At 37.2% G+C, this 26,552-nt stretch overlaps 1 protein-coding gene across 2 annotated transcripts in view; it reads left to right on the forward strand.

Annotated features, from left to right (window-relative positions):
- Tek (TEK receptor tyrosine kinase) overlaps positions 1-26,552 on the forward strand; it is a 138,927-nt gene that overhangs the window by 49,200 nt on the left and 63,175 nt on the right. For both annotated transcript variants that reach the window (XM_010627018.3, XM_010627019.3), the window contains exons 3-6: positions 1,633-1,743; positions 2,255-2,407; positions 25,692-25,823; positions 26,232-26,372. In XM_010627018.3, the coding sequence (XP_010625320.1) occupies positions 1,633-1,743; positions 2,255-2,407; positions 25,692-25,823; positions 26,232-26,372 (537 nt within the window). The remainder of the gene's footprint in view (positions 1-1,632; positions 1,744-2,254; positions 2,408-25,691; positions 25,824-26,231; positions 26,373-26,552) is intronic.

Below are 26,552 nucleotides of genomic sequence, written 5' to 3' on the forward strand. Positions count from 1 at the left end.
GAAAAGAACTATGGCACGAAATGGCCAGAAAACATTCTCACAAGAGCCCAGCAGCCCACTGCAGAGAGTAGAATTTCACACGGTAGGATGGTGAATGGAGCACCTGTCAGTGTGAGGAGGAGCTGCACAGCAGAGGAAAACAAGCAGACAGGCCGAAAGCTGAGGCCTTCTGGGTGTGGTTCAGAGGCATCACCCTCACAGGGCAGCCGCTGAAGCCGTGATGCGCACAGCACGGGGTCACCTCAAGCTCCAGTCTGAAAGCCACAGATGATGAACTGAGAGCAAAGGCAAAGGATCCTCAAATCCACCACAAGGTTCTCAGCACGAAACTTTTAAAAAAAATTAATTTTCTTGGTAATTTAAGGTGTACCGTATAATGACATTCATCTTTGGAAATTTGCATCTTTACATAATCCATCTTGGTTTTTATTTTTTCCCATTCCCCTGCCCTCCCTTCAACCCAAAAAGACTTTGCTTCTATTTTTTCACTTTCTCATATCAATTCCATTCCCTTCTTTCTGTTCCCCTCCCCTCCCCCATTCCCCTTCCCCTTTTATGTCATGTTATGATTTTTCTGTGACCTTATTTGTTCTTAGTTTAGCGTTTTGCTTATTTCCATGCTATCTTTCTCTTTGCGTTTAGGGAAGTTACATATCTTGTTTTTCTTTAAGTAGTATGTTTTTACTATTAAATATTATATTTTAAATTTTGTTTATATTTTACTACTTTTAGTGATGACTCTTGTATTTTAACATAGACTTAACTTTAAAAAGCCCAAAGTCTATCTTTTCTCATTCCACAGAGAGTTTCTTTTCAGACTGGGATATAAAGGAATTCAGAAACGGATGTAACTGGGAGAATGTTAGATTTTTCTCCAGTAAACCAGGATAGTGTTGTATTCCAAGTCTGACATAGAAACAGCAGTTGTCAGCACCTTGACCTGTAACCTAAAAATCCTAATAAACGTAGGGTAACTCCCTATCTCCTCCCCCCTCTGTCCATTCCCACAACTATATCAGTTCATACCATGTAATGAAAGGGTAAAAGGTAAGACGCTAGGTTCCTTCGTTATCTTTTTTCTTCAGTATTCCAGGCTTTATACCATTGATAAGTCCAGCACTGTGCTCATACTATTTGGGAAGTACTTGGGGCTCTAAAGCAAGTAGAATGATTTTGAGCAACAGTAATCTCCGCACGAAAGGACAAACGTTCTTCTCTTTTTCACTTTGAAGAAACTCATATTGCATTCATGTTCTTTTGTACTTTGAGCAAACTTGGTAGAGATCAGAGAAGGATGGCACATAGTTAATTATCAGGATTTATTTTGATCGTAGATGTTGAACAACACAATGTTCTCACCTCCTCAATCATCTGCATAGAAATAGTGTATATTATAATGGGTGCATATATTTATATCTTAAAGAGAAAATGACCATACCTTTCATCAGATTTTTAATAGACTATAGAACCTTAAGAAAGAAAAAAAATCTTATTAGCACCATTATCTTTGATATCATAAAAAGCAGCTGACACTTGGAAAGTGCCGGGTCTCATCTTTTGATGCTCAATATTAAATTGCTCCTGAGGAAAATGTGTGACATCATTTTTGGTGTTTGTTGTCTCTTTTAAAAGCTTCCTTCCTGCCAGCTACTTTAACGATGACGGTGGACAAGGGAGATAATGTGATTATATCTTTCAAAAAGGTGGTAATTAAAGAAGAGGACGCGGTGATTTACAAAAATGGTGAGTATATGTTCTATTTCCTTTCTGTGCCATGGTGTGAGACATCAGAGAACACTTAACATATTAGATCATTAATTAGAGTTTCAGGGGAAGACGTTTGAAATACAGCTGCTACGATGCAAGCTTATGAAATTGTTTCAGATAGGAGCCTTCTTAGGCAATGTGTTTGATTACTTAAGTAAATCAAAGAAGGAATTCAAACACACTATGCATTTGTGAATGTATACATTATATGCACTTATAATAAAAGCCTATCATAAGAGGTGTCCCAAATTCTGTTCTTCTGTAGATTGTTATATAAAATAAAGGAATTTAGAAATAAATGTAGTTGGGAGAATGTTAGACTTTATTCATATACCTTCTCCTATTAACCAGGGGACTCGGGTAATGCATTCCAAACCTGTCACAGAGAAAGAAGTTTTCAGTAAAATGTGAGGTGATTTATTTGTGAAAACAAACAAGGAAATCAGAATGTTTAAACCTGTTGTTTTCCACTCTTGCCTCTCACCAGGTTCCTTCATTCATTCAGTGCCCCGGCATGAGGTACCTGATATTTTAGAAGTGCGCCTGCCGCATGCTCAGCCCCAGGATGCTGGAGTGTATTCGGCCAGGTACATAGGAGGAAACCTCTTCACCTCAGCCTTCACCAGGCTGATTGTCCGGAGTAAGTGACTGAGAAGCTACAATCTATGCTGATATAGTTACAAGTTTTAATTTCAAGAAATAGAAACTGCCTGGCTACTTAAGCACAACTTAAGGACTGATTAGAAGGATGTTAAAGATACTTAACAAAAGCTAAGAAACAGGTTCCAGAAAAGACAGGCTCAGGGGAAGATCTAGGGGTCAGTAGTGGGAGACTGAGGGGTAGGTTTTCTTTGAAGATGCTGTCATTACCATAACTTAGCTGCCACAATATTTACTTCTGGGTGTTGAATTCATAACAGAAAGAATCAAGTTGGCCTAAAATGTCAGATCTCTACTAGCTATAGGTAAATTCAGAGTCCAGACTAATGAGCTATAGGGAAAATTAGAGTCATGTACTACATTTAGGGACATATAAAAAGGGAATCATACAAAGTTCCCATACAAAAGGGGAATCACAGTGAACATCTGAAAATTGACTGCTAAAAGGGGGTGAATTGGGCCTCCTGGGTCAAGCTAATCTTTCCTGTAAATCCCATGCTTTCCAAGTCATTTAACTCTCAAATGTGATTTTTTTTTTAATTTTATTGAGTTTATTGGTACATTTTAGGGATACAGTACAGTTACATTCATTGTTGGGATCATGTACCTTTACATGGCAAGTCTTGATTCTCATTTTTTCCCCTTACCTCTGCCCTCCCTTCACCCCCTCCTCCCCTCCCCATCTACAAACACTTTATTTTCATCTTTTCATTCTCTCACATTTTTTTCTTTTCCCTTTTTGTTCTTCCCCTACACATCACACCTTCCCTACACCTTTAGCTCCTTTCTTCAAATTTCTAAATGTCAGTAATCTTATTAGAATCTTATGCATTGTTGCAGAATATTCACACCAGGGAAACTATTTGGTATTTACACATGTGTGACTTATTTATTTCACTTAGGAGTATATCTTCAATATGTATATTTAGGGATACAGTACAGTTACATTCATTGTTGGGATCATGTACCTTTACATGGCAAGTCTTGATTCTCATTTTTTCCCCTTACCTCTGCCCTCCCTTCACCCCCTCCTCCCCTCCCCATCTACAAACACTTTATTTTCATCTTTTCATTCTCTCACATTTTTTTCTTTTCCCTTTTTGTTCTTCCCCTACACATCACACCTTCCCTACACGTGATTTTTATTTTTAGATTTGAAAAATATAAGAGATAGAACTAGTGAAAACCCCCATTATAATTTTGTAGTGACAGTAATTTTTATAAGAAGTTAATCTGTAGAACATAAAAGATTTTCCCTGAATTATATCCATTTCTGTTAGGATATCTGTGATTAAATATTTAGGCCTTCAGGTCTACATGTGTGAGCTGCTCTGTCATTCCTCTATACCAGTGATGGTGAACCTTTGGAGCTTTCAGTAACAACATGTGAGCCATAGGTTCGCCAACCTATATCGCTGTGTACTGTCACAGAGATACCATGTTGACATCTTTAATTCAAGAAGACAAGGTATTTTGCTTTGCATTATATTCATTCATTCAGCAAAACATATCTATCAGAACTCTGCTAAGCACTGTGTTGGTACTGAGAAAGGAATGTGACAAGTAAGAAGAAAAAAAATTTGAGTCACTGTAGGAAAATGGATGCACCTTGAGACCATAATGTTAAGTGAAATAAATCAAATGCATATGCTTAAATATCACATGGATGCTCTTATATGAGAAATCCAACATATAAGTAAAGGGCAAAATAAAAGATAGATAATAAGAAAAAAAGGACATAGGTCTTTTGCAAACGGAAAGGGGAACAAGAGATGGAGGGAGGGTTGAGGGGAGAGGTATGGTGTGAAAAAGAATTCAGATGTGTTATGTACATGTCCCAACTCCCCATGAAGCATATAATCATTATGTGTTACAAACATGTACTAATAAAAAATAAAAACTGAAAAGGAACAATAAAGCAGTATCCCTTGAGTTATTTCCAGTCAGAGCAGGTACGGATATAATTAAGTAGATATTGTAATATGAAAAGTGTGATTCATTTAGTTTATGACTCATGCTAAGCTACCTGTATGAGTGTAAAAAAATATAGCAAGGTATTTTGTAGGCAGGACTATGTGAATTTGAATCAAGGGGAATCTGTTGATGTACCCAGCATCTGTTTCTTCCCAGAAGACTGCTGCCTTTGACTTTTCTCATTTCAGTGTCAGGACAGTGTTTGTATAATACTATTCATTCTTTTAAACACTACAACATACAACAATACTATAATAAAATTGCACCATTTGGGTTCCAATAGCTGGCATCTCATTAGCTCAACATGATATATCTGTTAACCTGGGTCTCTTGAATTCCAGTTTTATTTCACCACACAGGCGAGTCTTCATGACAAGGAAACAATTTGGTAGCATTTGGATAATTTCTAGTCTGATATAAGTGTACCAAGGGACTCTGGCTCTGGGATAAATTATCTAATGACATGAGAAGCATCAGTTCTTTAAGAATAGAAAAAACCTGTGGCTTTTCTACTCTCCACTTTCACTGAACACAACAACACATCCAATACTAGATCGTGGGGTTTTTCTCTCCACACCAAACAATTCTGCAGTGGACATGAGCTGAGTATACCACAACTTAAAACCATTCCGACTCCCTCTAGAGACAGTGCCAGACCCACAGATGAAGAACTGAGTCCTAAATGATGCCCCACTTCAGGTGCCAGTTGCAAGCCCCAGGCAATGACCTGTGCTTCTGACTGGCAGCAAGCTATAAATCAGAGCTTCCTAAGACCCTCTACTTGGTTTAATTTGGTAGGATAGCTTACAGAACTAGGGAAATGCCTAGTCACCAGTGTCATAGAAGACATTACAAAGGCTACAGATGAACAGCCATAGAGAAGAAATGCCCAAGGCAAGTACGTATAGAGTTTCCATACATGCTCCAGGCACCCTTCCCTCTGTGTTTGGAAGCTCTCTGAACCCTGTCCTTTAGTGTTTTTTCAGCTCTCCATTACATAGGTGTGATCAACTCACTCTGCAGCCTTTAGCTCCTCCAGAGATGGTTGGATAGAGACGATGTTTCAACTCTCCAATTATGTCTTGGCCCTTCTGGTGGCCAGCTGTTAGTCTAAAACTATTTTGGAGCTCCCAACCACAGTCATCTTATTAACACAAAAAGATAACTTCACTTTGAAGATTCCTGGGGTTTTATGAGCTGTGTGGCAGGAACCAGACAGAAGCAGAGACCAAATATGTATTTCTTATTATGTCACAGTATCACAGTAGATAAGACCTAAAGCTTTTTAAAATGATCAAACAAACATGATTTAGAAGATATTATAATTTAAAACTCACCTGAACTTTGAAGACGAAGTAAAAGACTTGAAACATATTTTGAACTCCAAATTTTCTTTTCTTGTTGCTTGGAGTATACATTCATTTCCCTTCCCTGTAAGGAGTATTTTTATGAAACCATGTGAATCATTCTAAAGTTTGAGTTGGATCATAATCATTATATAAGAAAGTTTCCTCCCAAAAGATTTCTTTGATGTTTAGTAAGAAATGAGATTAAAAAAAGAAATGACATAAACTGAAGTCATTTGTCCATTTCTCATAGCTGTAGATTATTTCTCCAGAATGAATTGAAGCTTGGAAATAGGGCTTAAAGAGTTTGTTAAAAATCCCATCAGTTACCTTTGTAGAATTTTTAAAAAAGTTTAAATTTGTTCCCTGACAAAAAGATTTGTCACAATGTAAGTTTTTGTGCACCACAAATAAGTGGCTTTTTAAAATACAGAATTACAACGCTTTTAAAGAAAACAATAGCTGCCCAAACTTGTAGAGTATCAACAAATTCTTCCTTAATTCTCCATTCCCAAGCGATCACCCTGTGATCCCTCAGAACTTTACTGTTTCCTCCTTCCTGGGGTTGGGCGTGGTGGGGTGGGTTGTTAAACTGGGACAGGCGTTCAGGTCGACCCAGGGCTGGAGAACACAGTTTCCTGTAACTAAAGACCCATTTTTATCTCCACTATTTGCCATTATTTTTACATGGGTAAATAGCCAGTAGTCTGGCTCTCAAGGTATCACTGATTATGGTGAGGCTTTCCCCCTTTATGTAGTAAGGAATATAAACATTAGTTTTTAGACATTTTGTTGCTTTCTCTATTAAGTAAAAGGCCATAAGAAATGGTCTGGGTTGACAGTTTTCTAGATTATTTTAAATGAGATATTGATAACTAGGAGCTCTTTCCAAAGAGATTATGAGGTTACATCAGCAGTAGGCTCAGGTCCAAGCTTATCACTGTGAGACAAATTCTCAGGGACGAAGGCAGTAGTGCCCTTCAGATGAGAAATGAAAACTCTGTTTCTGACCACAAAAGGCCATCCAAACCACCCTGGTTTTTGCTTACATTAGCAGGTACTGTTGCACCTAATTAACAAAGTGTTGGAGAGAAGTAACCTGAAAAGATGAATGCAGAAAATTTTTACCATCCTTGTGCTGTTGATTTTATGTATCTTGAAATGTTTCCTATATGCTTTCCAGCTAAAAGAAAAATAGGTGGATGCGACTGGCTGTTCCTTCCCTGTTGAGCCTTATTCCTCCTTACATACTCTCTCTAGGCCAGAGAATCTCAGACTGTAGCAAGTGTCAGAATTGCTGCGAGGGATTGTTAGGCATAAACTATTGGGTCATCCCCAGAGTTTCTCTTTCAGTTGGTTGTGTGTGTGTGGGGGTGGGGAGGGGGGAGTGTTTAACATTTGCATTTCTATCAAATTTGCAGGTTATGGAGATGCTCTTGGCCAGGGACTCTTGCAGGACCATTGCTCCAGTCTCTAACCATACATACAGCTCTGAACATACCAGGATCTCTTCCTATTCCTTGCCTTTGCCGGGAACCCATTCTCCAGCATTATCTTCTCTACACCTCACATGGTACACCAGACTCAACTCATATCCCACCTGCTCTGGGAAGCCTTCTCTTGTACCTGCTTCTATTTGCAAGGCAGGATTCAGTAGTCCTTTGTCTCTGTTTCTACCATTATTTACTGTTTACAGATCTGTCTTCAATATTAGGTAATTAGCATTTAGAGGGCAAATAATTTTTATTAGTACATGTTTTGAGTATATAATTCTTGCATTCATTTTAAGGAGTAGGTACATGTACTGAACATATGTTAATACTTTTTATTCCCCTTCCCCTCTCCTCCCTACCACCTTGCACCATATCTAAATCCCCTTCCCATATGCAAAGGGTCTATCTCCCTATTTCCAGTTGTCTATCTGTAGTTTTTTAAAAAAATTATTTATACTTTGGATTTCTCTTAGAAGTCAAGTAATATTTAAGTTTGTGTGTCTGATTTATTTCACTTAATATATGGTCTCCAGCTGCATCCATTTTCCTACAGATGACTCACATTTATCCTTCTTTATGGCAAGGCAGTACTCCATTGTGTAGAAATGTATTTTTCTTTATCAATTAATTTGTTGATGGACATACAGGCCACTTTCAAGGGCTAGCTATTATGAAGTATACGGCTATGTCTTTAATTCTTTTGGGAAGATGCCTAAAAGCTGGGTGGAATGGAAGTTCTAGAGTTAGTTTTTTGAGGAATCTCCATACTGCTTTCCACAGTGGCTGTGCTGTTTACCTTCCCATCAGGAATGTAGAAGGGCGCATTTCCCCTCACAGCTCCATCAGCATTTGTTGCTTGATTTTGCATGATAGCCATTCTTTCTGAAATAACGTGGAATCAAGGTATTGATTTGATTTGTGTTTCTTTAACAGCAAGAAAAGTGGACATTTTTTCATGTGTTTATTGGCTGTTTATACTTCTGAGTACTGTCTTCATTTCAATCGACCATTTTTTGATTGGGTCTTTTATTTTAGATGGTCTGACTTTTTTGAATTCTTTATAAATTCTGTCAGAGGAGTAGCTATAAATTTTTTTTCCCATTCTGTAGGTTGCCTCTTCACTCTGTTGGGGTTTTTTTTTTTTCCTGTGTAGAAGTTTCTTAATTTGCTATAATCCCATTTATTGATTATTGATGTTTTGTTGGAAAATTGAGTTCTGTTCAAAGTCCTAGCCTCAAGATTTATGGCTTCAAGAATGTTCCCTATTTTATCTTCCAGTAGATTGTTTCTGTTTTAATATTTAGATCTTTGATCCATTTTGATTTAGTTTAGTACATGGTGAGAAATATTGGTATAGATTCAGCCTGCTGCACATGGACAGCCAGTTTTGGCAGCCTCAATTGCTAAACAGGCTGACTGTACTCCAGTGTATGTTTTTGGCCCCTTTGTTATAGAACAGGTGGCTGAATGTGAATGTATTTTTGGTTCCCTATTATGTTTCATTGATCTACACGTCTGTTTTTATGCAAATACCATGCTGTTTTTTTATCATGCTAGCTTTGTAACATAATTTGAAATCTAGAATTGTGATGCCTTCTGCCCAGGATTGCTTTTGCTATTCTGTGTATTTTCTAGTTCCATATGAATTTTGGAGTTATTTTCTATAATTTTGTGGGGAATGCTATTAGTATTTTGATTGGTATGCTTTGAAAATGTGGTTATATTGACAGTATTTGTTCTTACTATATGGGAAAAGGGGATTTACATATTTTCTGATAGCCTCTTTGGTCTCTTTTGCAGAGTACCACAGTTTTTACTGTAGAGGTATTTCACTTCCTTGGTTAGGTTAATTCTGAAGTATTTATTTTTTCTTATGCTGTTGTGAAAAGTATGGTTTTCTTAATTTTTTTCTTGTTGAGTTCATTATTAGAGTATAGGAATGCTGTTGATCTTTGAGTGTTGACTTTATATCCTGCTATGCTACTGAATTAGGTTATTAAGTATACAACTCTTTTGATGGAATTTCTTGGATCTTCCATGTAAAGGATCATGTTATCTACAAGCAAAGATAATTTGACTTTTTCCTTTCCTATACATGTGCCTTTTATTCTTTGTCTTGACTGATTGCTTTGACTAATGTTTTGAGTACTAAATTTGAACAACCATGATAATAGTGGCTATCCTTGACTTCTTTCTGATTTTAGAGGGAAAGTTTTCAGCTTTTACCCACTTACTGTGATGTTGGTGATTGGTTTATCATAAATGTCAAATTGAGATAAGGTTCTTCTGTGCCTATGTTTGTCATTTTTTTTTTTATCATGAGTGAACGTTAGACTTTTTCTACATCTGTTGAGATATCCTGTGAGTTTTGTCCTTGCTTCTCTTTATGTGATGTATTACTTTGTTAATTTGCATATGCTGAAACATCTCTGCATCCCTGGGGTGAATCCTGCTTGGTCATGATGTGTGATACTTTTGATGATTTATTACATTGATACCCACATCTATGTTAATTAAAGAGATTGGCCTGTTGTCTTCTTTTTGGGTTGGATCCTTGTCTGATTTTGTAATCAGGTAATTCTAGTTTTTAGGAATCAGTTTAGTGGTATCTTGTCCTTTCAATTTTACTAAAGATTTTGAGGAGTAATGATATTATATATTCCTTGAAGTTCCTGTAGAATTCAGTGTTAAATTAATTGGTGCTGCAACCCATACAGCATAGAGTCCAAAGCCGGGGAGAGTGGTGGGAGATGAAGAAAAGAGGAAAAAACCAAGAAAGAAGGACACATACTAAGATCATGCTTAAAAATGGGGACCTATAATTTGTTGGGAGCTAATGGCTGCCTGGAGCACCCCACGCTCTTTATTGATAGTGGAAGACAAAGAGGGAGAGAAGGCGGGCAAATAGTGCTCCATGGCCTACGTGGCCTGGGCAGAACTTAGTGTGATTATTTCATGATCAGAGCATGTGCAGGAAGGGAACAGGGAAGGATACCAGGTAAACTGTCCCCCTGGGCTGTGCCATCCAGGGTCTAATCTACGAAGGAGAAAGGGCCATCTTTGGGGTTGGCCCATGGCAGATTGGACACTGGGCTTTTCTTAAGTGTAAGTTTTTAAATTTACTGGCCAATTTCATTGCCTGTTTTTGGGTATCAAATTGTTTAGAGTTTTTATACCTTCTTAGTTCACTTTTGGTAATTTATGTTTCTAGGAATCTGTCCATTTCTTCTATATTCTGTGATATGGAGTATAATTTTTCATAGTAGTTACTAATGCTCTTCTAGATTTGGGGAGTTTCTAATTGCATGGATATGGGTCTTTCCTTCTTTTGATAAGTTTGGCTAAGAATTTGTTTATTCTTTCAATACTCAGTTCATTGATTCTTTGTATTTTTTTGTCTCAATTTCATTAATTTTTCCTCTGATCTTTATAAATTCTATACTAGCTTTGGATTTGGATGAGTCTTGTTTTTCTAGGACCTTGAGGTATATCATTAGTTTATTTATTTGAGCTTGCTGTTTTCCTAATGTGAGTGTTCAGAATATTAATTTCACTCTGAGGACTTCTTTCACAGGGTCCTTTAAGTTTTAGTATGTTGTACTGGCATTATCTTTTAATTCTAGAAATTGTTTAATTTCTTCCTTGATTTTTTTACTGCAAGCTATTCATTATTCAGAAGTGTAGTATTTAACAATGAGATGTCTGTAAAATTTCTGTGGTTCCTTTTTCATGATTGATTTCTAGTTTTAGTACACTATGATTTGACAGTATACATAGGATGATTTTTAAAATTCTTTTGAATTTTGCAAGCTTTATGAGATAGTATGTGGCCTATTTTGGAGAAGTTCTATGTGCTGCTGAGAAAAATGTATATTCTATTGTAGTATGGTAGAACACTCTGTGGATTAAATCTATTAAATCCATTTGTTTGAAGGTATGGCTCAGTTCTGACTTGTTGATTTTTTTGTCTAGTTGATCTATTTGTAAAAGCGCTGTGTTGAGGTCCCTTCTATGACTGTGTTTGTGTTTATTTGATCTTTGTGTCCATCAGTGTTCATTTTATGAAGTTGGGTACTTCGTATTTGGTGTATAAATATTTATAATTGTTATCATCCTGTTAAATTGTCCCAATACCTAATATGTAGTGACTTTCTTTGCCACTTCTGATCAGTCTTAGCTTGAATTCTACTTAGAGAATAAGATTGTAGTCCCCTGCTTGCTTTCAGGGTCTTGGTGTATGAAAATATTGTTTTCTATCCCTTGATTTTTATTTTTAAATTTTATTTTATTTATTTCCTTTTCTCATTGAGTTTATTGATACTTTTTAGGTATACAGTACAGTTACATTCATCATTGGGATCTTGTACCTTTACATGACAGGTCTTGGTTCTCACTTCTTCCCCATAACCTCTACCCTCCCTTCACCCTGTCCACCCTCCCCTCTTTACAAAGACTTTGTTTCCAATTTTTCCTTTTCTCATATTTTTTCTTTTCCCTTATTTCCTTTCCCCTACCCTTCCCACTTCCCCTACGCCTTTAGTGCTTTTCTTTCTAATTCACATTATCAGTTATACAATTTGGATCTTATTTACACTTTTAGTTTTTCACACCAGAGAAACTATGGATTATGCAACTATTATCTTATGAACAACACTAGTTTCTCATTTTTTATGTCTGACTAGTACTCCATTTTATAGAAAAACCACATCTTCTTTATCCAGTCTCCACGTGATGTGCAATTGGGCTGTGTACAAGTTTTAGCTATTACAAAATGTGCCACTATAAACATGGGTGCCCATGTATCACTGTAGTATGATTCTTTTAATTCTTTTGGAAAGATACCCAGCAAAGACATAGCTGGGTCAAATGGAACCTCTACTCCTAGTTCTATGAGGTATCGCCATATTGATTTCCAGAGTGGTTGCACCATTCTGCACTCGCACCAACAATGGAGAAGTGTTCCTTTCTCCTCACAACTTCTCCAACATTTGTTATTGGTTGATTTCTTGATAACAGCCATTCTTTGTGGGGTGGGGTAGAATTTCAGTGTTGTTTTCATTTGCATCTCTCAAATGACCAGTGATGTGGAACATATTTTCATATATTTATTTGCTGCTTTTATTTTGAAAAAAATGTCTGTTCATTTCAGATGCGCATTTTTGAATCAGGTCTTTATATTTGGGGAGCCTGATTTTTTTGAGTTCTTTATATATTATAGATAACAGTCCTTTTTCTGAGGAGCAGCTGGTAAAATTTTTTCCCACATTGTAGGTTGTCTCTTAGCTCTGTTGGTGGTTTCTTTTGCAGTGCAGAAACTTTTAATGAGATCCCAGTTGTTGATTCTTTGTGCTAGCTCCCATGCAACTCAGAATTTGTTCATAAAGTTCTCTCCTATGCCAATGTCTTCAAGAGTTCTGCCTAACTTATCTTCCATCAAGTTTAGTGTTTCTGTTTTAATATTTAGATCTTTAATCCACTTGGATTTTGATTTAGTGCATGGTGAAAGATAAGGATCTAGTTTTAATCTTTGGCAGGTTGAAATCCAGTTTTTCCAACACCATTTATTAAAGAGGCTATCTTTCCTCCACTGAGGATGGTTGGATCCTTTGTCAAAGATGAGGTAGCTGAGTACCTGGAGTTGTTTCTGTATCTTCTGATCTATTGCACCGATCCTTGGGTCTTTTTGTTTGTCAGTATCATGCTATTTTTATCACCGTGGCTTTGTAGTATAGTTTTAAGTTGGGGATTCTGATACCCCTCATCATGTCTCTGTTGCCTAGAATTGCTTTTGATATTCTAGGTCTCTTCTAGTTCCAAATGAATTTTTGGATTATTTTCTCTAGTTCTGTGAAATATACTGTTGGAATTTCAATCAGGATTGCATTGAATCTTTATAGCAATTTTGGAAGTATGGCCATTTTCACTATGTTCATTCTTCGTACCATGGATCAGGGGATATCTTTCCATTTTCTTATATCTTCTTTGATCTCTTTCTTCAGGGTGCTATAGATTTTAGTGTAGAGGTCTTTTGCTTCCTTCATTAGATTGATTCCTAGATACTTCATTTTTTGAGTGCTATTGTAAAAGGAATCATTTACCTAATTTCACTGTCAATGAGTCTATTATTTTTGTACAAGAAGGCTACTGATTTTTGAATGTTGACCTTGTATCCAGCTACTCTGCTGAAAGTGCCAATTAAGTCTAGAAGTCTTTTGGCAAGGCGTTTTGGGTCTTCTATGTAGAGTATCATATCATCAGCAAATAGTGACAGTTTAACTTCTTCCTTTCCTATCTTTATTGCTTTAATCTTTCTCTTTTCTAATTGCTGTGGCTAATGTTTCCAGAACTATATTGAACAGGGGTGGTGATAGTGGGCATTCTTGTCTTGTTCCTGATTTTAGGGTGAAGGTTTTCAGTTTTTGGCCATTTAATAAGATGTTGGCTATTGGTTTTGCATAGACAGCCTTTATCAAGTTGAGATAAAGACCATCTATTCCAATTTTCTGCAGGTTTTTAAAAATATCATGAATGGGTATTGTATTTTGTCAAATGCTTATTCTGCATGTATTGAAAGGATCATATGGTTTATGTCCTTGACTCTGTTAATATAGAGTATTACGTTTATTGATTTACATATGTTGAACCATCCTTTCATACCTGGAATAAATCCAACTTACTTAGGGTATATGATCTTCTTGATGATCCTCTGTATTCTGTTTGCCAGTATCTTATTGAGGATTTTTGCATCTGTGTTCATTAAGGAGATTGGCCTGTAGTTCTCTTTTTTGATTGGGTCTTTCCCTGGTTTTGGAATCAAAGTAATGCTTGCAGGAATGAATATAAAAGTATTGCTTCCTTTCAATTTCACTGAAAAGTTTAAAGATTAGTGGCAGTAATTCTTCTCTAAATGTCTTGTAGAATTCAGCAGGGGGTTTTTCTTAGCTGGTAAACTTTTAGTTACATTTTCAGTTTCACTGATTGTAATTGGGGTGTTTAGAATTCTTTTATCTTCTTCATTCAACTTTGTTAATTCATAGTATCAAGAAATCTGTTCATTTCTTCTGTGTTTTCCATTTTATTAGAGTACAGGTTGTAGAAGTAAGTATTGATGTTCCTCTGGATTTCTGTTGAATCTGTTGGAATTTCACCTTTTTCATTCCTAATTGCATGGATCTGAGCCTTTTATTTCCTTTTTTTTTTGATAAGGTTGGATAAGGGTTTATTGATTTTATTTATTCTTTCAAAAAAAACCAACTTGTTGATTCATTGATTTTTTTGCTCTTAGTTTCCATTGCATTGATTTCTGATCTGATCTTTATAATTTCCTCCCTTGTATAAGCTTTGGGTTTTTAATTGCTCTTTTTCTAGGAGCCTAAGATTCATCATTAGGTTGTTTATTTGAGCTCTCTCTGTTTTCCTAGTGTGGGCATTCACTGCTATGAATTTTCCACATAGAACTGCTTTCATTGTGTCCCACAGATTCCTGTATGTTGCATTGGTATTATCATTTATTTGTAAAAACTGACTAATTTCTTCTTTAATATCCTCTGTGACCCATTGATTATTCAGAAGAGTGTTGTTCAATTTCCATGAGTTTGTGAAGTTCTTACAGTTTCTTATGCTATTTATTCCCAGCTTAATTGTACTATGGTCTGATAATATACATGGGATAAGTTTGATTCCTTTAGATTTATTTAAACATGTTCTATGATCTAGTATGTGGTCTGTTTTGGAGAATGACCCATGTGTAGCTGAAAAGAATGTATATTCTGATTTTGTAGAGTGGAACACTCTGTAGACATCTATTAAATCCATTTATCCAAAAGCTTGGTTCAGTTCTAGCAGTTTGTTGTTGATTTTCTGTCTAGATGATCTGTGTATTTGTAATAGTGGGGTATTTATGTTGCCCACTACAATTGTATTAGTGCTTATTTGATTTTTCATGTTCCTTAATATTTGTTTTATATAATTGGGGGCATTAATATTTGGTGCATATATATTTATGATTGTCATCTCTTCCTCTTGAATTGTTCCCTTTACAAGTATGTAGTGACCTTCGTTGTCTCTCTTAATCAGTTTTGGCTTGAAATTTACTTTGTCTGCAAATAAGATAGCTAATGCTGCTTTTTTTCTGGGCTCCTATCACATGGAGAACTGTTTTCCATCCTTTTATTTTCAGTCTATGAGTTTCTTTTTAAACTAGGTATGTTTCTCATATACAACATATTGTTGGATTTTGCTTCTTAATTCATTCTGCCATGCTCTTTCTCTTTATTGGTGAATTGAGGCCACTGACATTGATGGTTATAACTGATATGTACTGACTTATCCTTGTCATGTTATTGTTCTGTTGCTGCCTCTTTTTAATTTTTCCTCCTCTTCCTTTAGTTTCTCGCTTTGCCTAATTGATTTGCTCTGTTGGGCCTCATGGATTTGTGACCTTCATTGTCTTTTTCTAGGATATTGTTTAAAATGGTTTGTAGTGCTGTTTTGATATTCACGAAGTTTCTCATGTGTTCTTTGTCATGGAAGTATCTTATTTCCCCAGCCATGTTAAAAGAAAGCTTGGCAGGATACATCAGTCTAGGTTGGAGGTTTTTTTCCTAGGGCTTGAAATACCTCACTCCAGGCTCTCCTTGACCTGAGGATTTGTGTTGAAAAGTCTGCTGTGATTGTGATGGGCTTTCCTTTGCATGAGATTTGTTTCTTTTCTCTAACTGCTTTCAATATTTTGTTCTTTTGTTGGGTTTCCAGGATCTTGCCTATTATATATCTAGTTGTAGATTATTTTTTAATCATGGCTAATTGGAATCCTGTGTGCCTCACTTTTCTGCATGTGAAATTCTTCCCCCTCTGTTTGGGAAGTTTTTTGCCATTAATTCTGTGAACAGATTTTTTTTTTAAGTCTCTTGCACTTTCTCCTGCTACTTCATGGATTCCTATCAGTCTTATGTCATTCTTCTTTGCATTATCTAGGAGTTGTTGGATCAATTTCTCATGATCTCTTACTGTTTTTAAGAGATTTCTCTTTTCATGGTCACTGACTATAGTCCTATCTTCTAGATCTGAAATTCTATCTTCACAGTCATTCATTCTGCTGCAAATACTTTCATTAGAGTTTTTAATCTCCTGGATAACTGTTTGAATCTGTTTCATGGATTCCATTTCTTTCCTGTGTTGGGCATTCATGGTTTCCATTTCTTTCCTGTGCTAGGCATTCATGGCTTCTATAATGGTCCTGAGCTCTATTTTTTTGTCTGTTTCTGTTCTAGAGTCTCTAATCATGTCTTTCATTGTGCTCACCATGTCTGTAGTTATCTGGGAAATTATTTCTCTTTTGAATTTTTCTAGAGCCTGATTTATCTGTTTTGTTACTTCCTGTGCTATGAAGTCAGGGTATCCTGGTGGTTAATTGTCAGACTTTTCCACCTCATTTCTCCTAGAATTTGCCATTGGTGAACCTGAAGTCTATATTTGTCCCTTGCTTAAGTGTTTTCTCGTTTGTATTTTTGTTGTTGGGCTGTCCTTGGTTTAATTCTTGGGTTAATACTTTGATCTTCCTGCTATAGCTGCTCTTTAGGTTTTGAGTCTCTAATGACTCATAGATACTCTCATTTTCATAACATCAAAAAGGACAACTGATTAAATCAATCATAACCCTTTAGCCCAATTGATACAATCAGCAATTCAAAAGCATCAAGTATAGCTTAGAAATTGACCATTTGTGGTAGTCATTAATCTGTCACCTCTAACCATGTGACTTAAATCAAAATTGAGGACCAGCCCAAAATATGCTTATAGTGAATAAATTCTTCAATATAGTAACTTTACCCTTCAGGATGGGGACTAAGAAGTAGTTGGGAGGAGAGGTAAAAGATAGGTAAAAGTATAGGAAATGTTTCCAAGTGAAGCCAGAGGATACAGGATGATCACACAAACTCTAGGAAACTTGAAGACAAGAGTGAAAGACATAGTGCAGAATAAAGACAAGAATAGAAGAACTTAACAGTAATAGGGAAGCTATAAATTGTACCCATTTTCTTTTGAAACTGATGATATTTGAGTGAAGGAAAAAGAGAGAAGAGAAGAAAAGAAAGAAGAAATCTGAATTAGGGCAGGAATAGGAACTAAAGGCAGATGAAACATCATGTGGGAGCAAGAGACTGAGGGGGAAAAAGAAAGAAAAAAGGAAGAATTTGCAGAATGGGAAATAATAAAAATTTTAAAATTAAAATGGAAAATAAGAGGAAAATAAAGAAAAAAGTTTGAAGAGCCTCTTTCAGGGTATATCTCTGCTGTAACAATAGTCAATGTGGGCAGCAATGTGCAGAACTAAGTCATTTCATCTCAGCAAGCCAATGACAGATCCCTGAGATTCAGGCTGAATTATGGCTGCAAGGCTGAAGGTGAGCACCCTAACCTCCTGCAGGGTTGAACTCTGCAAGGTTCTACTGCAGGTTCCCACTTCCCTTCCCCTGAAGATAGTCTGAGTTTTGATGAAGGTGGTGATCCCTCCAACTTACCAACTACAGAGGTCTGATGTGCCTTTATTGCAGTTGTTCACTTCCTTTCTATCTTCTGGAACTCAGTAAAATGGCCTTTATGACCACCTATGCCTCTGTAGTGTGGATTCACGTACCAGCACAGCCAGGTTGGGTGGTCCTCACTGGTCTGCTCCAATGAAGGCCTGGGGTGCTGGAGGTAAGGGAACCTCTATCTCTTGATTTTTAATGTATGAATTACTGTTTGGATTAGATGTATCTCTTTTTTTTTTAATTGAGTTTATTGGTACATTTAGGGATACAGTACAGTTACATTCATTGTTGGGATCATGTACCTTTACATGGCAAGTCTTGATTCTCATTTTTTCCCCTTACCTCTGCCCTCCCTTCACCCCCTCCTCCCCTCCCCATCTACAAACACTTTATTTTCATCTTTTCATTCTCTCACATTTTTTTCTTTTCCCTTTTTGTTCTTCCCCTACGTATCACACCTTCCCTACACCTTTAGCTCCTTTCCTCCCATTTCTAAATGTCAGTAATCTTATTAGAATCTTATGCATTGTTGCAGAATATTCACACCAGGGAAACTATTTGGTATTTACACATGTGGGACTTATTTATTTCACTTAGGAGTATATCTTCAATATGTATCCATTTTCCTATGAATGAATCTATTCTCTCGCTCTTTATGGCTGAGTAATATTCCATTTTATAGAAAAACCACATCTTCTTTATCCAGTTTCCAACGGATGGGCAAATAGGTTGTTTCCAAGATTTAGCTATTACAAACTGTGCCGCTATAAACATGGGTGCACATACTTCTCTGTGATATGATTCTTTTAGTTCTCTTGGAAAGATACCCAACAGAGGGATGGCTGGGTCAAATGGAACCTCCAGTCCAAGCTCTTTGAGGTATCTCCATATTGATTTCCATAGTGGTTGCACTAGTCTGCACTCCCACCAACAATGGAGGAGGGTTCCTTTCTCCCCACAACCCCGCCAACATTTGTTATTGTGTGATTTCTTGATAGCAGCCATTCTTTGTGGGGTGAGGTGGAATCTCAGTGTTGTTTTCATCTGCATCTCTCGAATGACCAGTGATGTGGAACATTTTTTCATATATTTTCTTGCTGCTTTCACTTCTTTGTATGAGAAATGTCTGTTCATTTCGGATGCCCATTTTTGGATCGGGTCTTTATATTTGGGGGGACTGATTGTTTTGAGTTCTTTATATATCCTTGATAATAGTCCTTTGTCTGAGGTACAGCTGGTAAAAATTTTTTCCCACATTGTAGATTGTCTCTTAGTTCTGCTAATGGTTTCTTTTGAAGTACAGAAGCTTTTTAGTAAGATGAGATCCCAGTTGTTGATTCTTTCTGCTAGTTCCCGTGCTACTGAGGATTTGTTCATAAAGTCTTTTCCTATACCAATGTCTTCCAGAGTTCTGCCTAACTTACTTTCCAGCAAGTTTAATGTTTCTGTTTTAATATTTAGATCTTTAATCCATTTGGATTTTAATTTAGTGCATGGCGAAAGATAAGGGTCTAATTTTAATCTGTGACAGGTTGATATCCAGTTTTTCCAACACCATTTATTAAAGAGGCTATCTTTCCTCCACTGAGGATGGTGAGCTCCTTTGTCGAAGATGAGGTAGCTGAGTACATCTGCATTTGTTTTTGTGTCTTCCAGTCTGTTCCATTGATCCTCAGGCCTATTTCTTTGCCAGTACCATGCTGATTTTATCACAGTGGCTTTGTAGTATAGTTTCAAATTGGGAATTGTTACACCTGGTGCCATGTGACTGTTGCCTATAATGGCTTTTGCTATTCTAGGTCTCTTGTGGTTCCAAATGAATTTTTGGATTCTTTTTTCTAGTTCTGTGAAATATAGTGTTGGAATTTCAATTGGCATTGCATTGAATGTATATAGCAGTTTCGGTAGTATGGCCATTTTCACTATGTTGATTCTTCCTACCCAGGAGCAGGGGATATCTTTCCATTTTTTTATATCCTCTTCGATTTCTTTTTTCAGAGTGCTGTAGTTTTCAGTGTAGAGATCTTTTGTTTCTTTTGTTAGATTGATTCCTAGATACTTCATTTTTTTGGATGCTATTGTAAAAGGAATTTTTTCCCTTATTTCTCTTTCTGTCTGTCTGTTATTTGTGTATAGAAAGGCTATTGATTTTTGGGTATTCACCTTGTATCCAGATACTTTACTGAATCTGTCAATTAAGTCTAGAAGTTTTTTGGTGGAGTTTTTTGGATCTTCAATGTAGAGTATCATATCATCAGCAAATAATGATAGTTTAACTTCTTCCTTTCCTATCTTTATTGCTTTAATTTCTTTCTCTTGTCTAATTGCTGTGGCTAATGTTTCCAGAACTATATTGAAGAGAAGTGGCGATAGTGGGCATCCTTGTCTTGTTCCTGATTTTAACATGAAGGTTTTCAGTTTTTGGCCATTCAATATGATGTTGGCTGATGGTTTTTCATAAATAGCCTTTATTAAATTGAGGTATAGACCATCTATTCCAATTTTTTGCAGGGTTTTTATCATGAATGGGTGTTGAATTTTATCAAATGCTTTTTCTGCATCTATTGAGAGGATCATATGGTTTTTGTCCTTGACTTTGTTAATATAATGTATTACATTCACTGACTTTCGTATGTTGAACCACCCTTGCATCTCTGGAATAAATCCGACTTGGTCATGATGGATGATCTTCTTAATAATCCTCTGTATTCTGTTTGCTAGTATCTTATTAAGGATTTTTGCATCTATATTCATTAAGGAGATTGGTCTGTAGTTCTCCTTTTTGGTTGTATCTTTCTCTGGTTTGGGAATCAGAGTGATACTTGCTTCCAGGAATGAATTTGGAAGTATAGCTTCTCTTTCAATTTCATTGAAAAGTTTGAAGAGTAATGGTAGTAGTTCTTCTCTAAATGTCTTGTAAAATTCAGCAGTGAATCCATCAGGGCCTGGGCTTTTCTTTGTTGGTAAGTTTTTAATTACATTTTCAATTTCACTGATTGTGATTGGGGTGTTTAAAATGTTTTTATCTTCTTCGTTCAACTTTGGTAATTCATAAGTATCTAGAAATCTGTCCATTTCTTCTGTGTTTTCCATTTTATTAGAGTACAGGTTCTCAAAGTAGGTGTTCATGATCCTCTGGATTTCTTTCGGATCTGTTGTGACTTCGCCTTTTTCATTCCTAATTGCATGGATCTGAGCCTTTTCTTTCCTTTTTTTGATAAGATTAGCTAAGGGTTTGTCAATTTTATTTATTCTTTCAAAAAACCAGCTCTTTGTTTCATTTATTTTTTGTATCGTTTTCTTAATTTCAATTGCATTGATTTCTGCTCGGATCTTTATAATTTCCTCTCTTGTTCGAGCTTTGGGTTTTTCTTGCTCTTGTTTTTCTAGGAGTCTAAGTTTCATCGTTAAGTTGTTTATTTGAGCCCGCTCTGTTTTCCTAGTGTGGGCATTCAATGTTATGAATTTTCCACGTAGAACTGCTTTCATTGTGTCCCAAAGATTCCTGTATGTTGTATTGGCATTCTCATTTATTTGTAAAAACTGTCTAATTTCTTCTTTAATTTCCTCTGTAATCCATTGATTGTTTAGGAGAGTGTTGTTCAGTTTCCATGTGCTTGTGAAGTTTCTATAGTTTCTTGTACTATTGATGTCTAGTTTGATTGCACTATGATCTGATAATAAACAGGGGATGACTTCAATTTTTTTGCATTTATTTAGACCTGTTCTGTGAGCCAGTATGTGGTCTATTTTGGAGAATGATCCATGTGCAGCCGAAAAGAATGTATATTCTGGTTTTTGGGGGTGGAATACTCTATAAACATCTATTAAGTCCATGTGTTCCAAAGCTTGGTTCAGTTCTATTATTTCATTGTTGATTTTTAGATGTATCTCTTGAATGCAGTAAACTGTTGAGTTTTGCTTTTTGATCCAGTCTGCAATTTTTGTTTTTTAATTTTTTTATTGAGGCTGTTTACATAGAACGTTATTACTGAAAGGTATTGAAAATTCCTGTTAACACTTTATTTTTCTGTTGTTGGTTCTTTTTTCTCTTTTTGCTTAACTGCTTCCCCTGCTTGATGCATTGATCCATCAGATTTTTAGGCTTTGTTGTCTTAATTGTCTCTCTCTAGGATGTCTTTTTTTTTTTTTTTTTGTATCGGAGATCAAACTCAGGACTTTGCCCTTATGAGGCAAGCAGCAGAAACACTGAGCTAAATCCCTGGACCCTCTCCACTGATTTTTGGAGAGAATTTTATAGGAAATGTTAGTCTGGATTGAATGTTGTTTACTTGTAGGGCTTGAAACACATCACACCATTTTCTCTTGACATTTAAATTTTGTGTCAAGATGTCTGCTCCACTTCTAATGTGTTTACTTTTATAAGTGATTGTTTTCCTTTTTGTCTGACAACTGTTATGATTCTGTCCTAATTGAGGGACTTCTGGGATTTTGACTGCAATGTGTCATGAGGAACTTCTTCTCTTGTTATAATCAGTTGGGGTTCTGTAAGCCTCACTTACATGTGTGTTGAGTTCTTTCCCCATGCTTGGAAGGTTCTCTGTAAACAGATTTTTTTTTTTTTTTACCCCATGTATGCTGTCCTTTGATTTTTCTTGAACTCCAATTAGTCTTAAGTCTTTTTTGTGTCATCTAGTGCATGTTGCATCAGTTTTTCTTCCACTCTTGTTGTTTTTAAGGGTAACTCTGAATATGTTGTCTTGTGCTTTTGCTCTTTCCTCAAGGCATGACACTCTCCCCTCACATTGTCCACTTGTGTTCTTCATGTACTCAATAGAATTCTTTATCTCTGGAATTTCTGTTTGGCACCTTTTCATAGCCTCTATTTGTTTGATAAATTTATTGTTCATGTTTTGAATGGTTCTTATTAGCTTTTCTCATTTTGGGGCACACTTTAATCACATTGGTCAATTTGTTAATTCCACTATCTGTTCTTGATACCTTTGACTACCTTAGTTTCTTTGCTTCCTTTTTAATAGTTTTGTACAGCTCAGCTATTTAGTTTTTTATTTCCTCTCCATTAGTGCCCCTTGTATCTGTTTTGGGAGTGTTGGGAGTCTTTGGAAGCATTTTGTGGCCTTGTTTTTGCATGTTCCCCCTTTTGTACTGAGAATTAAGGTCAAATAGAGTGAAGAATTTTTCTTGATGCATGAACATCTCTTTAGTTAACTTCTATTTTCCTGTTGTGATCTTGGCTTTATTTGCTAACAAGTATTGTTTACCACTTCAACCCGCCCAGTTTACTTTCTTTTTATTTTCTTTTCTTTTTTTTACAGACATAGTCTTGGTATTTAGTTCAGGCTGGCTTTGAACTTGCAGCAGTCTTCCTGCCTCAGAATCTTGAGTGGTGGGATTATAGGGTCATACCACCATACCCAGATTCTATTCAGATTGTGTTGGAACTAGTCACTGTGTTGTAAGGAGAGAATTACTACAGACATTCCTTGTTTAATGACCAGGTCATTACATTTATTGGTCGCCAAAGGAGGAATTGTATATAGTATATACATTATAATATTCAAAACAAAGAAATGGTCAAAGGGAACTCCAACTTGATGACTTTGTTTTTATTTGAATAACTCATGAAGTAATGTGGTGTAGAACAGAATATAAAACTATAATATTGTACATACAATGCAATCAGCAAAAATTACACTACTGTACTGTAGAAGAAGCCACCATAAGTCTGCACTGCTGCTCATATTTCTGTGTTTTAAGTCTGAATATGGGTCAGTAAAGCTGAGTGGAAACTCATAAGTCTGAAGAGAGTACCTTGGTCATAAGTCCCTAACAGTCATTAAACAGGAAGTTCATTAAACAAGAAATATGTGTACTGATTATAACAGCATCCACAGAGCCAACCATATATTGATCAAGAGCAGTAAAACTTGTTTTTATCATTTAGCCCTTATTCTATATGCTATATGCTATTATCAGTCAGTCTGTGATGAGGAGGGAAAGAAAGAAGAAGGAGAAAGGAAGAAACTAAGTAAGAGGGGAGGGAGACAGGAAATATCAGTAAGTGAAAACAAATAGGAGGTCAGAATCTGTCAGAGATTTTTGTTTGTTTGTTTTTTGTCGTGATACTGGGGATCGATCTCAGGACCTTATGCTTGTGAGGCAGGTGGTGACACCACTGAGCTAAGCCCCCAGCCCAGTTAGAGGTATTTTGAGGGGTTTAAGATAGTATTTGTGGAGGTGGGAGGAGGGATGTAAAGAGGAGGAAGTATAATTAAGATTGAAGGAAGCTGTGAGGTATTGGACCTTGTTAATATATTTGTAGTTAGTCTTGTTTGGGAGTTCTAAGTACAATTCTGTTAAGTGTGCTCTGATGTGGCTATCAATGGTATCATTCAGATTAGATATCTAGATACAGTGGTGGAGGGAAAGGAAGATAGAAGGATAGGGAAAATGGAAAGAACAAAGGAAAAAGAACAAGAGGAAAGGAGATTAAAGAAAGGAAAAAGAAAGAGACAGCATAATAAAGGGAAAAAACTTTTAAAAAGTACAGTAAAATATAACATTGACAAAGAAGGAAAGCCAAAGAAAAGAAAAATCCAATCCAAAGAGAACCTAGAACAAACAAGCAAAGAATCAGACAAACCCCTCATTACATTATATAGCCAGAATATACACACAATTCCCATAGTCTGCTTTCACAAAGCCATGCCAGTTTCCCCACTGTGCACTGCTTAACTGCCTGCCTGGAAGTGGTGAGGGTTGGCAGCCTCTCTAGACCTGTCTCTTGGGTGCAAGCCATGCTTTGGGCATAGCCAACTGCAGACCTTTGTCTCTGACCCATGATTCGACCACCTCAATTAATTTGGGCAGAGTAGGTTGTGATACAGTTTGCCCAATACTCAGTTTTCTTCCACCAGTGATCTCCTACTGCCTTTCCCCTTGCTTCAAGAAAAATCCTGAAGTCCTCTCTGTGCTCTCTCTGCCCACGGCCCTTCTGCCTACTATATCGCCAGAAGTCCTTCATCTCAGGTGATTCTGTTTCTTTGGGCTCAGTCCTTTTTCTGTCTCTGCTCCCTGACGCAAGAGTTCCACAACAGGTGAAACTTATTGTTGTCCCCAGGCTCAGCAGAAGGCCTTCTTTGCCCAGGCAGGGCAGTGGACAGTGGCAGGATTTCAGGTAGTGTCAGATCTTTCTAGAGTTCAGGGAAGCAATAGGCAAGTGCCCATTCTAGTCTGGCTTCCTTTATTCTCCTCTCCTTCCCCATATCTCTGGAGATGACACCAGCAGGTCCCTGTGGGTGATCACAGTGCCACCTACAGTTTGCAGTGTTCAGCCTTTTTCTGCCTACAGTTGAGGGCTTCCCTTGTTGACACTAGGCAGTGGGCGATGGGCGATGGGTAAGATGTCACAGGGACAGTGTCCCCTGGTGTTTAGGAGGACAGTGTGCGGGGAGGGTTGCCTGTTTGTATTCCTGGCTTTCTCGGGGCCCAGACTGCAGTTGACCTCCACACTGGGTTTCCTCTTCCAGGAGGAGGGAGATTATGTGGGGTCCCTATCCCAGGCCCCTGCTGCGCTGGTCTCCTTCCCTCATGCTGTCATAATCACTCCTAAGATGGCGTATTTGCTAGGTAAAGGTTGTATGGTATGATGCAGATCCCTACTTCTTTTAAACAACCTAGATATTTGGTTAAATCTAAAAAGTTCATTTTTCAGGTTACTTTTCTGAATCTGGGTGTGATTGTCAGGTGACTTCCCTCTGAGCCTCTCCAACACACTGTGTTTAATTGCCACTTTGGAAAGTTCGCCAAAGACTGCATTTTATCTTCATTCTCATTTAGTGTGTACTAAAATGACGGGCACAAAATAAGTGCTCGATAAAAGTTTGTTGTGTGCGTGTGATTACTCATCACCACCTTATTTTCTTTAACAAAAGGATGTGAAGCTCAGAAGTGGGGACCTGACTGCAATCGTCTGTGCACTGCTTGTATGAACAATGGTGTCTGCCATGAAGATACTGGGGAATGCATTTGCCCTCCGGGGTTTATGGGAAAGACGTGTGAGAAGGGTGAGTAATGAATACTTAATGAGTGAGCTGCGGATTTAAAATTACTGAACTTAGAATTTTAAATCTGATCATAGATGAGAATGGGAGCTAAGTGGCCTCTATTAGGCTATATGGTACCTTTGTGTGAATTAGACAAAGTTGCCTTGCGTAAAGGACTTTTACATGCTACTCTATGATGTCACCAATGTGAACATCACTCTCTAGGTTTGTGCAGTGCACAACCTGCAAAGCTATGAGCAATAGCCCTGATGTTATCATTTCCTGCAAAATGGACCATAACGACGTTCTCTGCCTGCCTGTGCCACCACCGTGATTAGTCTTTCACCAGTTTAAGAGGGATTCTTTAAAAGAAAAGCCACACATTTCAGGGGGTTGCAGTTTGACTCTTTTTTTTTTTTCCTCCCAAAGCTTGTGAGCTGCACACATTTGGCAGAACTTGTAAAGAAAGGTGTATTGGACCAAAGGGATGCAAGTCTTATGTGTTCTGTCTCCCAGACCCTTATGGGTGTTCCTGTGCCACGGGCTGGATGGGGCTCCAGTGCAGTGAAGGTAGGTATCCGTTGTCCCCCCAGTGGGCAGCTGGTGTGAGAGAGGATGCTGTTTGGGGGACTCATACAGTGGATACTCCTGGGTGCTCAGTCCCCTGCCTGCTGCAGGCTGCAGTGTTTTCCATGCTTTCACCTGAGGACATGACACTTTCACACCAAGTTGCCAGGCCTTTCAGAAAGG

This window comes from Fukomys damarensis, unplaced genomic scaffold (assembly GCF_012274545.1).
Source record: "Fukomys damarensis isolate Sample0158 unplaced genomic scaffold, DMR_v1.0_HiC HiC_scaffold_36, whole genome shotgun sequence".
In the NCBI taxonomy this organism is placed as follows: Eukaryota; Metazoa; Chordata; class Mammalia; order Rodentia; family Bathyergidae; genus Fukomys; species Fukomys damarensis.